This window comes from Pteropus medius, unplaced genomic scaffold (assembly GCF_902729225.1).
Source record: "Pteropus medius unplaced genomic scaffold, Ma_sr-lr_union100, whole genome shotgun sequence".
In the NCBI taxonomy this organism is placed as follows: Eukaryota; Metazoa; Chordata; class Mammalia; order Chiroptera; family Pteropodidae; genus Pteropus; species Pteropus medius.
Window position 1 is genome coordinate 5,970,339 of NW_024349519.1, and position 19,726 is coordinate 5,990,064.

At 33.6% G+C, this 19,726-nt stretch overlaps 1 protein-coding gene across 22 annotated transcripts in view; it reads right to left on the minus strand.

The window, feature by feature from the left end:
• The window catches only part of PPHLN1 (periphilin 1), a 109,708-nt gene that overhangs the window by 40,795 nt on the left and 49,187 nt on the right, over positions 1 to 19,726 (minus strand). For 16 of the 22 annotated variants that reach the window (XM_039882286.1, XM_039882276.1, XM_039882272.1 and 13 more), the window contains 4 exons: positions 18,149 to 18,360; positions 9,440 to 9,496; positions 6,896 to 6,975; positions 18 to 137 (listed from right to left, as the gene is read on the minus strand). In XM_039882286.1, the coding sequence (XP_039738220.1) occupies positions 18 to 137; positions 6,896 to 6,975; positions 9,440 to 9,496; positions 18,149 to 18,360 (469 nt within the window). The remainder of the gene's footprint in view (positions 1 to 17; positions 138 to 6,895; positions 6,976 to 9,439; positions 9,497 to 18,148; positions 18,361 to 19,726) is intronic. The other 6 variants (XM_039882290.1, XM_039882280.1, XM_039882285.1 and 3 more) reach the window with 1 other exon arrangement.

Consider the following 19,726-nt stretch of genomic DNA (forward strand, 5'->3'; position numbering starts at 1 on the left):
GAGAAATTAGGCCTTACCTCATACTCAGAAATTTCAGGTAAGTTACTTTCATCGGCCTTCTCTAGCTTTTCAGCAGCCCACTTGCTTGCAGCCTCAGCAAGTTCCTTTTCAGTTAGCCTACTGGGTTTGTCTAACATCTAATAAAAACAAAAGGACAGTTCTATCACAATTCTCAAGGGCTTTTAAACTTCAAATACATCAAGAAGTAAATCCCACTTATACTTAAAAATCATATGTCCTCAAATTTATATGGAGAAAAAGTATATTCTTTCTTTGCTTTTTCAAAAACATTTGACAGAATTTCTTAAAGTAGCAATTCCTTTGGGACGTATAGACTAGATCTCTTAATTCATTTATATGAAACTTCGGAAATTCATCTAAGTAACAAAAGACATTGACAATTAACTAATACACTAATAGTATTTAGAACATAAGACATACTGTTTCCAACTTTCTGTCTTTAATTATATTCAGTGAAATAAATTATGCCAAAATCTCAAGATAAAACTCTTAATTAATGCAACAGAAAGTTCAGATATGCATTTTTATAATTTGTAATAATTTATATAAATCCTACTCTACTCTTTACACAAAATTAACAGACTTAAATTTTATTTTTTGATACCACTACTTCCCTTTTCAATCACATACAATACTAAACAAGGAATGGGATATGGAGTTACGGACAGACCTGGTTTTGAACGGCAGTTTCATCACTTGCTATGTCAATGATTTTATACATATAATTTATGATACTGTGAGTCTTGGTTTCCTCATTTAGGAAACAGTGATTAATAATAGTCACCGTTTTACAAAGTAGTTGTGAAACTCAAGAAAGATAACAGACCTGAAAGCATTCAGCACAATGCTCTGTACTCTAGTTTTTCTTTCTTTTCTATATTCATTGCTATAAATCTGTGATATTTGAATCTGTTGTATTTGAAAAACTGAAACATATTTGAAGATGAATCGGTTCATAGGGACAATATAAAAATGAAGAATATAAAATAATTTTTTCTGGATCACATTATTCCCTCAATATTGTTTACAGACTTGTGTTTAGAATAAGATGTAAAAATTATATGGCAAAAATTAAAAATTCTTTCCTTAGACCCTTATGGTAACTCTGATTCCATTCTATTTCATTAGCATACATTTTCATCAATTATGCCCTTCACCCCTAATTGTATCCTTGCCTCTTCTCTAAAGTCACATCACTGATTCCAAATATGTCTTCTCTGGATGACAGTGCCAGTAATTCCTATGTTACAGTACACTACAATTTATAAAGTACACTTCCATTTTATATGCAAACCAAAAAAAAAGTATTTTAATTAAATGGAATTCCATGGAGGTAACTGGGTAGACTTTATTATTCCAACTTATAAACCAAGAAACTGAATGTCAAAAAATAGTGATTTCCCACAGTTACTGGTAAACGCTGACTTGGAACTTAAAGCTGGTCTTCTACAACAAAAAGCCCACTGACCTCTTTCCATAGTTTATTCAATTCATCAAACTACTGACTTGTCATCTATAATGTTTACTGGAAGATAATAACAATGCGTCTACATAGAGTGATTGCAAAGCCACTGAAGAAGCCTAAAGATCTAACTCCAAAGCCCTACCCATACATAAGGTTACAAAGGTATAAGTAATACCTTTATTATTACATAGTAATATAGTTTAAAAGTTTTTTTAAAGGAGAAGACAAAGAACTATACAAGAAAAAAAAATTATACCCCATATCTATTTTGAAGAGACAGTTATAGAGCAAAAACAAAACTCTAGTAAAAAAAGGAAGCAAAATCTTCTACAACTCAATCCTCTATTCGTCTGTTATTAAATCTGAATACCCGAAAAACTCTCATTGGAAACAAACTTCTAACAGTAGAAAATAAACTCTGAAAAAAGGCCTTTGACCTCCTATATGAGGGCAGCCATAATGTTTAAAAGAAAAAGTCCTCCACTGAATCAGGAAATCTAGGTAATAAAGCTCTCCACATCTACCATGTAACCTTGGGCAAAGGGCACAGGAGGCTGCACTTTCCAAATACATAAAATGATTATAGAACTAAAATTCTGATTCTATCTTAAAACAAAAATGCAAAAATCTACATAAACTATTAGGCAAAAATATCTAAAATCCATTATGGTTGTTTCCCACTAAATATATTTTAATATGTGCTACAAAATTTTATGTTGTAACTTATATTTACATTGCATTATAATTTGGGGAAGTGAATATTCTATATATAATTCAAATATTTATTTACACTAGGCGGGTACTCTTCATTTTTACCTGACAAGAAAAAAAAAGTCTCTCAGAACTCATACAACTCAATAACGACAACAAAAAAAACAAACAATTCAATCAAAAAAATGGGTGGACTTAAACAGACATTTCTCTCTAGAGGACATATAAATGTCCAATAAATATATGAAAAGATGCTCGACATCATTAGCTATTAGGGAAATGCAAATCAAAACCACAATAAGATACCATCTCAAACCTGTTAGAATAGCTGTAATCAACAGGACAAGTAATAACAGATGCTGGAGAGGATGTGCACAAAAAGGAACCCTCATACACTGCTGGTGGGACTGCAAATTGGTACAGCCACTATGGAAAACAGTTTGGAGGTCCCTCAAAAAACTAAGAACTGATCTACCATATGATCCAGCAATCCCTCTACTCGGTATTTACCCTAAAGACTTGGAAACCCATATCTGAAAAGATATGTGCACACCGATGCTCATAGCAGCATTATTCCCAGTGGCCAGGACATGGAAGCAACTGAAGTGTCCTACGACAGATGATTGGCTAAAGAAGCTGTGGTATATATATACAATGGAATATTACTCAGTCATAAGAAGAGATGAATGAAATACTGCCATTTGTGACAACGTGGATGGACCTCGAGATAATCATGCTAAGCGAAATAAGCCAGACAGAAAAAGTTGAAAATCACATGGTATCACTTATATGTGGGATATAAACATAAAAGCAACAAATGAACAGGACAAACAGAGACTCATGGACATGGACTATAGACTAGTGGTTCAGAGAGGATGGGGGTGAGGGAGATGAGGGGAGGTAGATGGGGAAAAGGAAGTCAAATATGTGGTGACAGAAAGAAATCTAACTACCTTATGGAGGTGAACACACAGTATAAACCACACACACACACACACACACACCGTACCACCCATAAGCCACTACTGTTAAAAAAAAATCTCTCAGATGGGTAAAGCACCCTTGATATGGTAAGACAGAAATAGAAAATCCAATCAATCTTTCCTATTCAAAATCCTGCATTCTAGAATCCTCAGACTACTAGGAAAGCTCTAAAGAAACAAGTTTTCACAAAAACATCTTTTTCTTTTTTTTTCTTTGAGACAGAGAAGAGCAGGCTGCCCTCTGAACACCAGCAGACTGTCAAGCGATGTCTACCATTGCTGAAAAGCCAAACATGCCAAAGACTGAAAACCAAAAAGAAACAAAGAAAAACGAGAATAGACGTAACAATTACAGAAAGAGAAAGAGTGTGAGGTCAATAGAGAATCTCTAACTGTAGAGAACAGATAGAAACAACACCACCTCAAAATTCTTAACTTTTGAGGATTAGAACCATGAACCATCGTTTCAATACATTTTGGGATGCTAGTAAGGTAAGAATGAAAAAAATGATGTAGTGAGAAGTAGTGTAGTGAAGAGCTAAAGTTCTTAAGAAAATCATTTAACTTTTCTATAAAATAGAGATGTATAACTATTTTTTTAAAATTGCAAGATAATTACAGCCATAGCATTAGTGAACACCTGCATCACCTCACATATTTACCATTTCTTTTTCGTGGTGAGAACATTTATGATCTCTGAGCAACTCTCAAGTATATTATACATTACTATTAACTATAATCACTACGTTGTACATTAGATTTCCAGAACTTACTCATCTTATACCTGGGAGTTAATATTCTTTGACCATCTCCTCTTTCCCTCTCACCCCTCAGCCCTTGGTAACTATTTTTTTCACCTCTATTTTCTGAATTCTATGTTTTTAGATTCCACATACAAGTAAGATCACACAGTACTTTTTCTATTTCACTTGGTATACTGCCCTCAAGGTCCATTCATGTTGTCATAAAAGGCAGGATGTCCTTCTTTCTCATAGCTGAATAATATCTCATTGTGTGTATACATTACAACTTCTTTAATCCATTCATTTGTTGAAGGACACTAAAATTGTTTCCACATCATGGCTATTGTGAATAATGCTGCAATGAACACAGGAGTGCAGATATCTTTTCAAGATCCTGTTTTCATTTCCTTTAGGTACATACCCAGAAGTGGGATTGCTGGATCAGATGATGGCTCTGTTTTCTCATTTTCTGTGGAACCTCTATACTGGTTTCCATAGTGGCTATGCCAATTTACATTCCCACAACAGTACACACGGTTTCCTTTTCTCCGTCCCCTCCTCAACACTTAACATCTCTCATCTTTTTGATGACAGCTATTCTAGCAAGTGTGACGTCACCTCTCACTGTGATTTTGATTTGTGGTGATTCATGATGTTGAGAAGAGCAGGCAGAGAAACAGAGAAGAGCAGAATCTTTTCATGTACCTACCAGTCACTTGTATATCTTCTTTGGAAAAATATCTATTCAGTTTCCCTAACCGCTTTTTAATAGGATTTTTGGGGGTTTTGCTATTGAGCTGTATAAGTTCTTTATATATTTTGGATATTAACCCCTTATCAGATAAATTATTTGCACATATTTTCTCCCATTCTGTAAGTTGCCTTTTCATTTTGTTGATGGTTTCCTTTGAGGTGTAGAAGCTTTTTAATTTGATGTAGTCCTACTTGTTATTTTTTACTTCTGTTGATTTTGGTATCAAATTCTAAAAAATCACTGCCAAGACCAATGTCAAGGAGCTTACCACCTAGGTTTTCTTCTAGAACTTCATGGTTTCAAGTCTTACATTCAAGTTTTTAAACCACATTCAGTTGATTTTTGCATATAGTGTAAAACAGGGGTCCAATCTCATTGGCTACTCAGTTTTCCCAACAGAGTTTACTGAAAACACTGTCCTCTCCTCATTGTATATTCTTGGTTCGTCATAAATTATCTATCCGAATATGCATGGGTTTTTTTGAGGTCTCTATTTTGTTCCATTAATCTATGTGTCTGTTTTTATGCCAATACCACACTGTTTTAACTACTACAGCTCTGTAATGCAGTTTGAAATCAGGCAGTGTGATACCTCCAGTTTTGTTCTTTTTTCTCAAGATTATTTTGGCTGTTTGGGATCATTTTTAGTTCCATATGAATTTTTGGATTGCTTGCCCTAATTCTCTGAAAACGACACTGGAATTTTGATAGGGATTGCACTGACTCTGTAAATTGCTTTGGACAGTATGGATATTTTAACAATATTAATTCTTCTAATCCATGAACACAAAATATCTTTACATTTATTTATGGCCTCTTCAATTTCTTTCATCAATGTCTTATAGTTTTCAGTATACAGATCATTCACATGCTTGGTTAAATTTACAAAGTATTTTAATCTTTTTAATGCTATAATAAATGGAATTATCTTAATTACTCTTTCTGACAGTTCTTATTGGTACATAGAAACACAACTGTCTTTTCCAATATTAATTTTGTTTCCTGAAACTTTACTCAATTTGAGCATTAGTTCTAACCATTTTTTTTGGTAGATTCTTTACGGTTTTCTAAATACAGTATCATGCCATCTGCAAACAGAGACAGTTTCATTTCTTCCTTTATGATTTGGATACCTTTTATTTCTTTTTCTTGCATAAATGCTCTGGCTGGGACTTCCAGCACTATGTTGATTAAAAGTGGAGAGAGTGGACACCCCAATCTTGTTCCTAACATTAGAAGAAAAGCTTTCGGCTTTTTGCTACTGAGCACAATGTTAGCTGTGGGCTCGTCATATATTATGTTGAGGTACATTGCCTCTATACCCAGTTTGTTCAGAGTTTTTATCATAAATGGATGTTAAATTCTGTCAAATGCTTTTTCTCCATCTATTGATAAAATCATATAATTTTTATCCTTCACTTTGTTCATATGATGTATCACGCCGATTGATTTGTGGACGATGAACCATCCTTGCATCCCTATACTAATACTCACTTGATTCTTTTAATGTACTGTTGAATTTGGTTTGCTAATATTTTGTTGAGAATTTTTACATATATGTTCATCAGGGATATTGGCCTGTAATTTTCTTTCCTTATAGTATCTTTGTTTGGTTTTGGTATACAGGGCACCACTGGCCTCATAAAATGAGTTTAGAAGTGTTCCCTCCTTTTTTATTTTTTGGAAGAGTTTGAGAAGTATTGGTATTCTTGAAATGTTTGAAAGAATTCACCAGTGAATTTATTTATTTATTTATTTATTTATTTATTTATTTGAGAAAATTATTTAACTTCTGAGTCTTGTCTGTAAAATATACCTACTTATATCGTATAAATAAGAGAAAAAATACTTAATATAGTATCTAAAATCAAGTAGTTATACAATAAATGTTTGCTATCTCTGCCTATACTTCCTTCCAAAATAAAAGCACACTCTATCAAATATGCCCCTTCTGAATATTCATTCCCACCTGTATGGTCAAGATGAACAAGAGCAACAGTAAGTACTAATTTTAGTATAACTTGTGAAAAAATTTGTATAAGAAAACTGCTCATCTACTCTGCTAGCTACTTTCAAGTTGTGGTTCCTTAAAATTCAAGTTTTAAATTTCAGCAAATTACCTAGATTAGGTATGACAATAAAGAATAAAATCATCTGTACTAGACAGTCCATCTTACTTGTAATTCCTCTTTAAACTGATTTTATAAATATGACAAACCTTTGATGAAGGAACTGCTGAAGAACTCGAGGGTGAAGTATCTCTTGATGTTTTCAAAGACTGAACAGGTCTCTCTTTACCTATATAAAAAAAATACAAAATGCAATTTTCTAGCTCATTTGTTTTCAATTAGTGATTTTTCTAATTAAATAAACTAAAAGAGAGATATACACTTATTTTAGCACTGAAATCTTCATTATATTAAGTTAAACCAGTTAATATCTAAATCCACCTATCTCTCTTAGATGCTGGGCACCATCAAAAATTTCAAATAACACAGAACCAGTGGATATCATATATGGCAATCCAGGCCACACCAATGTCAGTTTGCAAACACAGAACCACTGAGAAGACCTCAAGAAAAGCAAAAAACCCTTTAAAATTATAAATATTTCCTCCTCTATGTTCCTAAAATCTTTTAATACATCACAATATAAATCCAAGGGTAGTTATTATATAGATAACCACCAAGGAGAACTAGCTAATTAAATTGTAGCTCAAATAGAGAGGCATCTAGAAAATTAAGTGGGTATTCCTGAAATGCTTAGACAATTTAAAAAATAAAAGTAAAAACTACAAAATTTAGAGCACTAATCCAGCATCCAGTAAGAATGAGTACCCAAATATATGCTAAACAGTTAAAAATAAATCCGTGTGAGATAAAAATCACTAACCTTTATCTTTAGTCACTTCAGATACCTACGTAGTGCTCTATGTATATCATTGTTTTTATAGAAATTTTAGCCAGAAAATATTTAAATGTTACTTTAGCCAGTTCAACCACAACAAAAATGGGTTTAAATATAATCTTAAAAATAACAGTGAGTTGTTCGTGACAGAAAAACGTTCATTAAATTGTCTATATGTGTCAAACAAACAATATACCCGCTGGCTCTTGCTAGGAAAACTGACAAAATTAATTAAGAAGAAGAAGGAAAAGTGACGTCTAGTTTGCAGTGACACAGAAGCTGGTCAAGACTAGACAGTGGGTTATGGCCATGAAAGCACTCAAGAGCAAAAGCAGAGACAAAACAACCCTGAAAATGAGGCAAAGCCAGCTTCAGTCAAAAAAGCCTCTCAGGCTCTTCTTGCTATGGTGCAAATAGCTAAGTAAGGGCCTGGAGTTACAAAGGTTTCTGAGGACCTTAGGGCAGTAGTGAATAACACCTCTTTCCAAAGTCCTGCAGACCAGAAAGGCTTTCTCAAGACCCTCCCCACACCTCCCTAAGGATAACTGGCAATGCCTAAAGATAATTTTGATTTTATAAGTGGGAGAGTGCCACTGGTACATAGTAAATATAGGGTAGGGATGCTGCTAAACATCTTACAAATGCAAAGGATAGCCTTCCACAACAAAGAATTATCTAGCCTCAAATGTTGATACTGCTGAGGTTCATTCAGAACTTCTGCTCTGGGTACAGTATTCCTCTCTGAAGCTCCAAGTCTTAAAAAACACATAACCTTCTCTTTTAACTTGTGCTATCTTTAAGAGGCTTTCGAACTAACTAAGCAAGTTTAAAAGTTCTTGTAGACCTTAAAGATCAAAAGTAAAATAATACCATCACTACATTCCCAAATGATTAAACAGCATGGGTTTTTTAGTCATCCCCTACTGTATCTCCATTGCACATGGCAAATTCCACATCATATTGTGTCAGTCTATCCCACTGCACCAAAAGCTCCTAGAGGAACAAATATAGCTTATTTATTTTTGAACACGCAGGACCTACCTAGCTCAAGTCTTTTAAGTAAAAGAGTAGGCACTCAAAAATTCAGTGAAAAGGTCATTTTTTTTTTCCCTTAGGATGTAACGATCTCTCCATCCTATTCAGATAAGCAATTCCTTGAAAGAATAAGAGCTAAACCAATCAGCACAGCACACTATGCTCATTAAAGACATAATTGTAGGCTCAATTCTGGCACACAGCAGCTAGAGACAGAAAAAAAATCGTTCAACAGCAGCTGTCAATCTCTTACCTTTTACAAACAAGACATGAGTACTACAGCTATGCCAAGTACGGTGCCAAGTAGTCTTAGAATCTTTCCTGATTTTAGCTGTACATGACTTAATTTAAGCTGATTTAAACTAACGTCAATGCGCAGAAGCAAAGGAACACTGAAGGGCAGGGCAGGTGGTTTATCATATATCCACATGTATTCATATGTACCTATTGCATGAAAGAGATAGACAGGCAAGAAGCAAAGGATAAAGAAAAAAGATAATATAGATGGCAGAAGAAAAAGCACAGAAAAGGTAAAAAGAAATCTCCTGAACCTACTGTTGTTAGGTCCTACCTGCCAATGACTTGTCTATTCTATAGTTCTCAACCTCCTATGAGGTAACTTGCTGACCAGGAATGGCTGGCCCAGACAACCAATCCCCATATCCACCCAAATCCTATTATCTGAGTCTACTGTTGTTGAACTCCGGTTCCAACAGTAGACTACTGGAGCAATTACACACTTTTCCCATTTCTATAACCTCAATCAACGCAAGCCCCCACCCTTTTACAATCCCCAATCAAAATCTAGCTCAAAACTCACCTCTTTCTGGCTTTCCTTCATTCTGTCGTTTGTAGGAGGCACCAACACGCATGGACTCTAGGGAAAGGCGGGCAGGGAGGAATTACCACCAGGACCTCTATGCCCAGTAACAACAAGAGAAGAACCCGGAAGCAGGAGTGAGGAGAATTGGAACTTCTAAGCATTTGCTGGGCACCTTAACTTCTTTCCTAACCTGCCTTCAAGATGGGATGCCTGAGTAATCACCATTGAAGAGGAATAAATAACAGGAGAAAAGCTCTGTTTAAGATGAGAGGCTAACTAGGTCCAACAACATGAAATATGAAGATGAAGCTAACCAAGGATAGCATGAGTGTAAAGGAATGAGAAAGGTTCATAAGACACCAAAAGTTGAAGACGGGAATCATGTCTTAGTCATCATTATAAGTACCTAGTCTAATCTTCTCCATAAAGTCAATGTTTCAAGGATTGGTTAAAGAATAACACCAACAATATCAAGAGTGAAAGATGAATCACCACTGGAAATCAGAAAGAACAATGGAAAGGTTTTCATACATCATATCAGTTCCCTGGGCTTACAATAATTATCTGCAGTAGTCATTGTGACACACTCTCAACAAGTAGCCTATTACTAAATCTTGCTAATCCTTTTTATACAAACTCTCATATATGAATTTTAATAAACAAATCCATAGCTACTGTTAGTTGAACCCCTAAATATCCCATATTTAGAATCTTATCAATATTTTATTACATTCCAGCAAACTCCTGATGCAAATGGAATTGGCTTTATAAATAGCCTACATATACTAGCAGGGGCTCCCACATAGCTTTCTAATAAGATACAAACTCCCTCTTCTATTATGGATTCCAAATTGCCAATTTTACCTTTTTTTCTGAGAAAATTACTTTTTCTGAATCGTTTTGGCACTGTCAGCACCTTGTATTAAAAAGAAATATCACACAAATATTACCATCCTACTTTTGCAAGAATGTTGTTGAAGATGCAGTAACCCTCTCATTTTTCCCTGACCTGTCATTAGGAAATTTTTGTTACTCTTGAGCAGCTGATCTATTTTTACCCAAGATACACTGTGAACACTATTAATGCTTGTTTCTTCTTTGTTTCAGGTAACTCCTTAGTTCACCTGCAGCAACTGCTAAGAGCCTTATCATGGGCATTTTTTTACATACACCAACTTTATTCTTACTTTTATTTTCATGTCCTCATGTCTCTTTTACATAAAATTCTTTACCCATTTACTTAATCCTATTACTAACTGTTTATTTTGTTAGCCTGCCTCAAATTCTTTGTAGATCAAGAGATGAGGACAGTGATATTTTATAGGAGTGTCTGGAGTCTGGGGCTGGCTCAGGTTAGCTGGTGAGAGTAGACTGGCTGCATCTCTTCCAAACTCTTAAGTTCAGTGACTCCACTTCAGTGGCCTGAAATCAGCCAGAGTGGTAGTATTCACTCCACCTATATTGGCAAATGTCATAAATTAGGTGTTTTCCCCTCCTAAGAGTCAGTTTACTAACATACCACTGGTGTGTTTATTGATTTCGATTCCAAATATCAGAGACACTGTAGGAATCATCACATTTAACTAGATTCCTATCCATGCTGCCCTAAAGAAGCCTGAGCTATTTAATAATATTCTAAAAGACTAGTAAAACTACCCAGCTGAACCTGGTTCAAATGGCAGAATCATCAATAAATTAGGTGACTGTTTTAATTCACTAAGTTTTAGAGTATTTTAACACAAAAGATAACAGAAATAGCCCTACTGTGCTTAAATTCTTAAACTCCCCCCGTTTCCAACGATGTGTTGATATTAAAACCAAAGGTCTTTCTTCTTGTCCTCTAAAACAGCATTTTAATGATTTCCAAACAAGTTTTTCTTAATATTTTGCCATTGGTTTTTCATGCCTTTGTACTTCTGTGTTTATACTTCCTAATGACACCTTTCTTCTTCTTTGCTGGTCATTGTTTCTTAAATGTGTTACTCCTAACCTCAATCCTTTTTGCTCTGCTATTCTTATGTGGCTCCAACCAACACTATAAATACACATCTCTCACTTCTGCTTCCTTCATTCATGTTTCTATATTTCTGACAGGATGCTACTCCTTAGCCATTACCTGATCTAGTGAGCAGCGCTAACTCTCTATTGACAGTAGGGCAAAAAGGCTCAACACATTTCTGCCTTGGCTGCATCTTGCTAAGAAAATGAGTTCCAAATTAGGATGAAGGAAGAAACCTGGAAAAAAAAATTCTGAAATGGCTGTATGGAAATAAAAATCCAAGCCAATATATTGGTGAGTGAAAGAATAAATGGGAAGGAAAAAAATGAAGAGGAATTTCAAATGCTGGTTCCACAGACCACATATAAAGTTCCCATGTAAGTGAAATCAAAGCTAGAGAAGCAGATTAATGTTCCAACAAACATTTAGAAGTTCTATAAGAATTTAACAATACTGAAGAATGAAATAATAGCTGATAAGCATATCAATAATATTTGATGACTCTTTGAATAGCTATAAATCTGATACAATCTGTCAGAAATATGCTTTCTTCCTGTGTTTTCCTGATGAAAGCAATGATGAACCTAACCAGATTCATCCAATCCTAATTAAACATTATTATTGATAACCCATGAAAAGACCAAAAAACACTGCTAGAAAAAAAATAATCATTAGAGATGATAAAATTAGGGGCTATCTCTTACAAACTATTAAATTATTGGTACAGTGCCTGACATACAAGAACAAAACATACTTCTGAATAAAAATCTCAATAAACAAAAAGGTGAAGCATAGATAGTACATTCATTCTTCCTTTGAAGCTTTCAGAGAGAAACTAGATATGAACAAATAAAGAAAGATGTGGTGATTACACAGATACTAAAGGAATAATTTATTTTTCTGGATCATAGATGATGATATACAAATTTGGGGCTCTTGATTAGGAAGAACATGATTTCCTAGAAATCTACAGATTTACTCAAAAAGGTATGAAACAGGAAATGAAAAGGACACAAGAAAATATTCTTGTGGTAAAGACACCTAAAAAAAAAAAAAAAAAAAGGAAGAAGAAGAGAGGAAGAGAGAAAAACAGATAGAGGGAATAGAGCAAACTTTGAACTATTTCTGCTTCCCCAAAATAGTCATCTTTAGGAGGCTAATGATGCAACAAGATGAAGTAAAGGCACATTAACTATGAATACTTGGAAGTGCACTTCTGAATAGAACCCTCCTTTAATACATCGGCTTAAACTATATGGGCTCACTTTTAAAAATACAAAAAAAATTATGTCACCTGCACATATTATGAAAATGTGCTACTGGCAGAACATACTAAGTCCTAAAACAGGTATACTATCAATGCCTACACATGTGAAAATGTCATTAACTGATTACTGTTTTGGAACCATGATCTTTCAGATGCCAGAAAAGCTATAGCTGTACTCCTAGAATTCATCCAGGAAACTCAGAGCCAGAGATCTCTTGTGAATGAACAACAGATTCTCAGACAAAAAGAATATGTTGCAGAATCTAATTCCATGGCACGTCAATAGCCCAGCTAATTAACAGTCCGAGATCTTCCAGGAAAATACTAAATTACATTTCAGGTACTCCACATGAGAGCTCATAACCATTCTCCACTTGCATCCTTTCACCAATTTCTACCCACCCTTCAGATTACTGTTTAAAATTTCTATTCTTGTGTAATGATTTGTTTGTCTCCATCGCTAGATCATAAACTCAGAAGGCAAAGAATGGATCTGTCTTGCTTGGCAAACCATACATGTGAAACATATTTTTGTTCAATAAAAGACTGTATGAATACTAATCTTAAATACAGTGACTTTCAAAAAAAGAAACACTATAACCAACTGCCAAAAGAATGGGTTTATCCTCCCTTCCTACTGCCTAATATACATGAGCTAATGACAAAGCCTTATTTCCAAATTCCTATTACCATCTAAACCTGCATAGAAAAGCTTTCTTTCTAAAGGCACAATTAAACTTCTAAATTTTATTGGAATTTCAGTAGTAATCCAAAAATTCATGTAGACTTCCAAATTTATTCAGAGTCAACAGGTCTTTAGACATTGTCTTTTCCGATTACATTCAAGTTCAATAATGAAGTCTATCTTCCACATATACTCTTCTCAAAATATATATTTTAATTCTTATACATTTTCAGTTATCTCAGATGTGCTTCCACATAGATTAAATGCTGATGAGTAATAGTCTTTCCTTAAAATGTATTCTATTCTTAATAATAGTTGTTGATATCAAGAAAATAAGAGGAGGCTGGGCCCAAAGTCAGAGCTATAGAAAAACAGATACAGACTAACAAAATAAACTTCCAAATCTTCCATAGTAATGATATTTTAAAAATTCAAACAAAATGTCACATAGCCTAATTCACATATGACCATCACTGGTAAATTTATCATTAATCCATAGCAAATGTTTAGAATGAATTAACAAAGAGGTGGTTTATAAGCATTAACATAATCATCCAAGAGCCAAAAAGCTCCTAGCATTAAAAAGCAAGGCAAGCTTTCTATCATTGTTTTGATAGAAGAAATGCTTTATGACTTCAATTTTAATAAAGTACCTGACCAAGTCTTCCATGAAATTCTCAAGTGTAAAGGAAGACAAGATGGGGGAATAACAACTGGTTGAAAACCAGCAAACAATGCAAATAAGGTCCACAGAAGGAGGCTGAGTAGCATAAGACCCAATATAGTTGATTATATTGGGTCTTATGCTACTCAACATAATTATTAATGTTTAATACAAAACACATAACATACTTCATTTACAGATTAAACAAAACTGTTTTTATCTGATGCTAATATATAGGATCACTAAATTAGATTTTTAAACCTCTATGGAAGAAAATAACAAGCCAAAGTTAATTAGGTGAAATTTAGCATACTTAGATTTTTTAAAATACATTAACTACACACAAACAATTGCACCTGAAAAAGTACAAGATGAAGAACATTTTGTTTAATAGAAAATACATGAAAATGGTTTAGGTTTCAGTTGCCTACAGTCTTAATAAGGGGGGGTAATACATTGTTGACAAAATGAAAGTTCACTTCTGGCATCACAACTTGAAAAGAATAGAAAAAAATTTAGGAAAGCAAAAAGTCCAAAAAGCATGCCAAATAAAAGGAACAACTGAAGTAACTAAATGTACTTAAACCTGTAAAAAAAAAAAAAAAATCAATAAGATTATGATGGGACTCTTAAAATACATAAAAGGTTACAATGTAAAAAGAAGAAATATCTTTATGGGCTTAAGACAAATAACTAGCTTATGCCGATGTTAGAGGAAAAGATTTTAATTGTTTTATAAAAAATGCGCTATATAAATATGGAAAGACTCAATTTTGATATAGTAAACATCATGAGAAGTACTGCAACAAAGAATGGGTATGGGAGATTGAACCTAGCGATCTCTGGTGTCACTATTAATGCTATTATCCTAAACAAAAAAGTAACAAAAGTTAAAGGAAAACAATAGTATTCATTTGAGGAAGAGGAGAAAAAAAGGAAATAAATATCTAGAGAGAGCTGACAAATGGGAGATATTTGGTTATATTAGCTAGAAACTAAACTTCAAGTAAAAATATATGAGGTATATGTAACAAAACAATTTTAACTAGAACAGTACCGTAATAAACAAAGAGAAAAAAAAATGAGGTTAACTAGGACAATCTACCCTACTAGCACGTAAATATAGACAAGAAAACTGGAACAAAAAATAATATTGTAGTCATAGCTATGACTAGGTTAGTCCAATTAAGTTATAGGCTGAAAATTCTTATACATGAAGCCCAGGATAAAAATAATGGTTTGATTTAGAAGGATAATTAGTCTAAAGCAGTACAAAGTTCCATAAGATTAACCCAAAAGGCAAAATAGAAGAAATTTAATGAAATACACATGTGTATGTGTGGGTTCGCATGCACACGTGTAATCACAAAATGGGAAATAACTAGTTGAGACGAAAAAAGGAGTAAAAATCATTCTGAGGCTTATAATTAAACACATAAGAGATACATTAAATGAATTATGAAGAATTAGTCCTCAAATGGTTACCATGTGCCAGGTGGGTACCAAATTTATCAGGGGATCACTCTGTAAGTTATATAAATGTCTAACCACTATGCTGTACACCGAAACTAATATAATATTGAATGTAACTGTAATTAAAAAAATTTTAAAACCTTTTTAATGGTTACCATGGCCATACTACTAGTGATTATTAAAATAAGTAAAATTACTCTAAAAAGTATGAACAAAAAGCAAAAAATTAAAAGTAAAGAATTAGCAAAATGAGGGCATAAGGAATAAGAAAATTATTTGTTATTTATAGAAACATTTAAAATCGTTGCCAAAATTTTAGTTTACATTAGAAAACTAAATTAACACGCTATTGTTGATTCAGTTTGACTGATAAATGAAGGACCCTGTTTCTCAGGCCTTGTTTTGAAGAAAAGTAAGGTGCTACTAATATTTGTGACATTTAAGTTTAAAGCAAAAACTGGTAACACAAATATGTAAAATAAAAATTACTTTTTCCATCATTTACTGTTTAAAACAAGACTTCTCCATTAACTTTTTGCAAGATGTACTTATGTAACTATTCTGAAAACTACATGAAAATATAGACAAACATTTTAATAGTTCAGCCCAAATAGTTAAGGAATCAACCAAAGTAATTTCTAAAGAGTTTCTTCAGAACAAACTTTTTTTCTTAATTAAAGAACTTTACTTTCAAAGCTAAATGATCTAAGAAAATAAATATAAAAGGAATTAACAAAGTCAAATGCTCTATTTCATTCAATTGACTCCATATTTTAGTCTCCCAGCTTTCTGTGTTATCCTTTCATCATTCCAGATATTAAAGGCATTAGACCTCAAAGGATGGGAAAGGTACACTGGAGACCCTATGATAGGAGAACCTTTGTAGCTCCTCCACATTTCATCTCAAGACTTTAGTTTTGTCCACTAAATTACCAGGCTGAAAGAAGATAGAAGATGCTTCCCTAGAAATCTGTTTTAGAGGTGAAATGGGGGGAAAAAAGCTAATTCACCAATAACTATCTTAAATCACTTAATAGCTTAACTACAAGCTGTCAAGTAAGAATTTCAAGCTTCTGTTTTACTCATGTTTTGTTTAAAAGGCTTCACAGTAGTTTCCGAAGATACTTTCCTCCTCTTAATCAACTCATTAAATAGATCTGGATTTAAGTCATACACATCTAAAAACATATGTTCTTAAAAGGTCTGTCTAATTTTGCCTGTGCATGTGAGTATGCATTAGAACTCAGAGGTAGTTTAATCTTCTTGATGGGGGAGGGGGAGTGGGAGTGGGCAAGAGGAAGTGAAGAAAAGGAGAAAATACCAACTGTTAACACTGAACTCCACAGTAAAATTTTCAGTCACCTGGAACTATTCTGAAAACATTTTAAGAAATCAGGCATATATAAGTCCATGACTACTCATACACATGTATCCAAAAATATTTTTTTGGAAGCCCACTCTATCTAGCTCTGAAAATGACAATTGATGTGTTTCTTAAATACAAGAATCCAGCAACAGCTACAATGGAGACAATCTGATGATCCAAAGTGATCTTCCATCACTCTAACATGTACAAGGCAAAGACTGTTAAACTAAAAATCTTATTACTTGAAAAACACATTTAATAGAAAAGAAATTTAAAAAAAAAAAAAAGAAATACCCTAGACTTTTCTGGTTTCTGTACCTTGGCTTATAATTCCTTCTACCTAGAAGATATTCCTTCACTTATAGGAATATGAAATAAAAGATAAGCCCAAATGTCATTTCTTCCGTGACATGTTCTTCCATCCTCAGAGTAAGAATCTCTCTTACCTTGACCTGCTCATGTCATGCTAACTCATTTATGACATTGATTCTTGTACCAAAGTTATATTTTATATGTTATTTTTACATATTGATAAAACTGTTATCAGTTGGGGAAAATACATATATATTCTAGTCACCATATATATTGGTGACAGGGACATTTTTCTACCTAACACAGTGCCTTGGATTATAACGCATGAGGAAATGTTTTTGAGTGAGCTCAACTGTAGGGTTTAGAAAAATATAGGAAGATTTCACTCATTTATTCCAACACATACTGAGCGACTCAGCCAAGATGTCATGCTTTGATTGAAAAGAATACCATGCTTGTCTAAGCACTTCAAATTTAAAGAAAATAAACTGAAGGTTGGAAAAGAATGAACCAAAGATAGGTTTAGCTCTAAATTCTATAAGGCTATACCTTATAGGGAAAATCAATGATACTTTTCATGAAAAATATACTATCAGATATATATAGATATTACCTAATGACAGAAGATAAAAAGAGGCTGGACTAGCATAGTAATTAGCAGAAAATACAGGAGTGTCTGACTTTCTGACATGGTTACAAACACACCTCTTCCATGCTGAAGAGTCAGAAATGAAGTGTCATATGGGCTGCAACTTGAAATGGTTCTAAAAATGTGTGTGTGGTGTTCATTATAATATTCTTGCAACTTTTCTATAAGATTGAAGTTCTTGAAAATAAAAAGTTAAAAAATATCTCTTACGATACCTAAAACACAACCTGACTCTACACTCTCATTAGTGAAGGTTGTAAAAGAAAAAGGAAAAGTCCTAAAAATACATACTTCTATGTTGAGACTGGTGGAAAGAGTAAGTTTTGCTTCTTTCTGGAGAGTAGCTTCTGCTACTGACACTGGAGCCAGATCTGCTGTGTGGAGAATCCTTTCGGCCTATAGGCGAGTCTCTGAAAAAAGGAGTTTCTCTTTTATGAGGAGATCGGTCTCTTACATAATGAGAAGAGTAGAAACTTTTTCTTCTAATGCCATCTCTCATGTCCCTTTGAAGAGAAAATGACATAAAGTTAATTATATCCTGTACTCTATGTATAAAACACAAATGGCAAAAGTTCTGATTAGAAGCTACTCTGCATTATCTTCATTCCCTTTTTCTAAAACCACCTAACTTCTGAAGTCAGTTCATAAAATAAAACTTCATCAGTGACATATGCTTTAGAATGTACCATTTTTTCAGTTTGGGATAGAACCAGATTAAACAAAGGTTACTTTATTCTAAGCAAGCACAGAAATTTTTAAATGTGTAAGACATACAGTCATATAGTCTTTACTTTTATTTGCCATTAACAAAATACCACAGAGCTATCATACTCTCAGACCCCTAGAGGACACCAAAAACTTCCCAAGTGAGATATTTCATGGCCTATTATCCCCTTCTAAATACAGTATATACTGATTTTCAAATGGAGTGATTTTGTCCCCCATGACAATTTGGCAACATCTACAGATATTTTGTAGTCACAACCGCTGACGCTACTAAAATCCTACAATGCCCAGGACAGCTCCTATTCTCATACAACAAAAAAACTATCTAACTCAAAATGTTAATAATGTCAAGATTGAGAAATCCTGATATACATCTATTAAATCCTTGCTCTCTGAATTTGTATCGTTAGTATATACTTTGTTGCCCATCTCTAAATACCAACTTTTATAAGTCACCTCTACTTTTACAAATTAAGTTTATTTAGCAATGCCAACTCAAAGCAGAAAGCCCAGGTAGTAAAACTTCATAAAGTAAAACCATCTTTAAAATATCAAAGCAAAGCAAAAATTTTAAATGAAGCTATCAAGACAAGCCTCGATTTAAAAGAACACTTGGGGTCAAACAGGTTTAAATTGAAGATTAAGTAAATGTAACTCCATATTAAAATTTAAAAACCTTAAATTTCAGACAGAAGCATGCTGAGACAAAATAATGACATAAAATTTCAACTGCTCAACAAATAATTTCCGCATATTGACTGGCAGTCCCCAATATATTATATAATAAGTAAGTTGTTGTCATAAGCTGATTAATACCCAAAATATACTACTGTTACAGATACACTTAAGTTTCTCTGGGAAAAAGCAGGAAACAGCTAAAACTCATTTATGATGAATGAAATCAGAAAAATACTAATACTAAAATAAAGCACTAAAGAAACTCTAATATATTCAAGTTCAATTACTAAAACTACAGGAATCATATCAACATCACTGAGAGCCAGAGTGGCTATATAAGTATAACATGTTTTAGGAACTGTACTATGTGCTAGGGACAAAATCGTGAACCAAATGTATGCAGTCTCTCCCACCATGGAACTCTCAGCCTTTTAGGAAAGGCTGATATTTAAAAATAAAATAAAA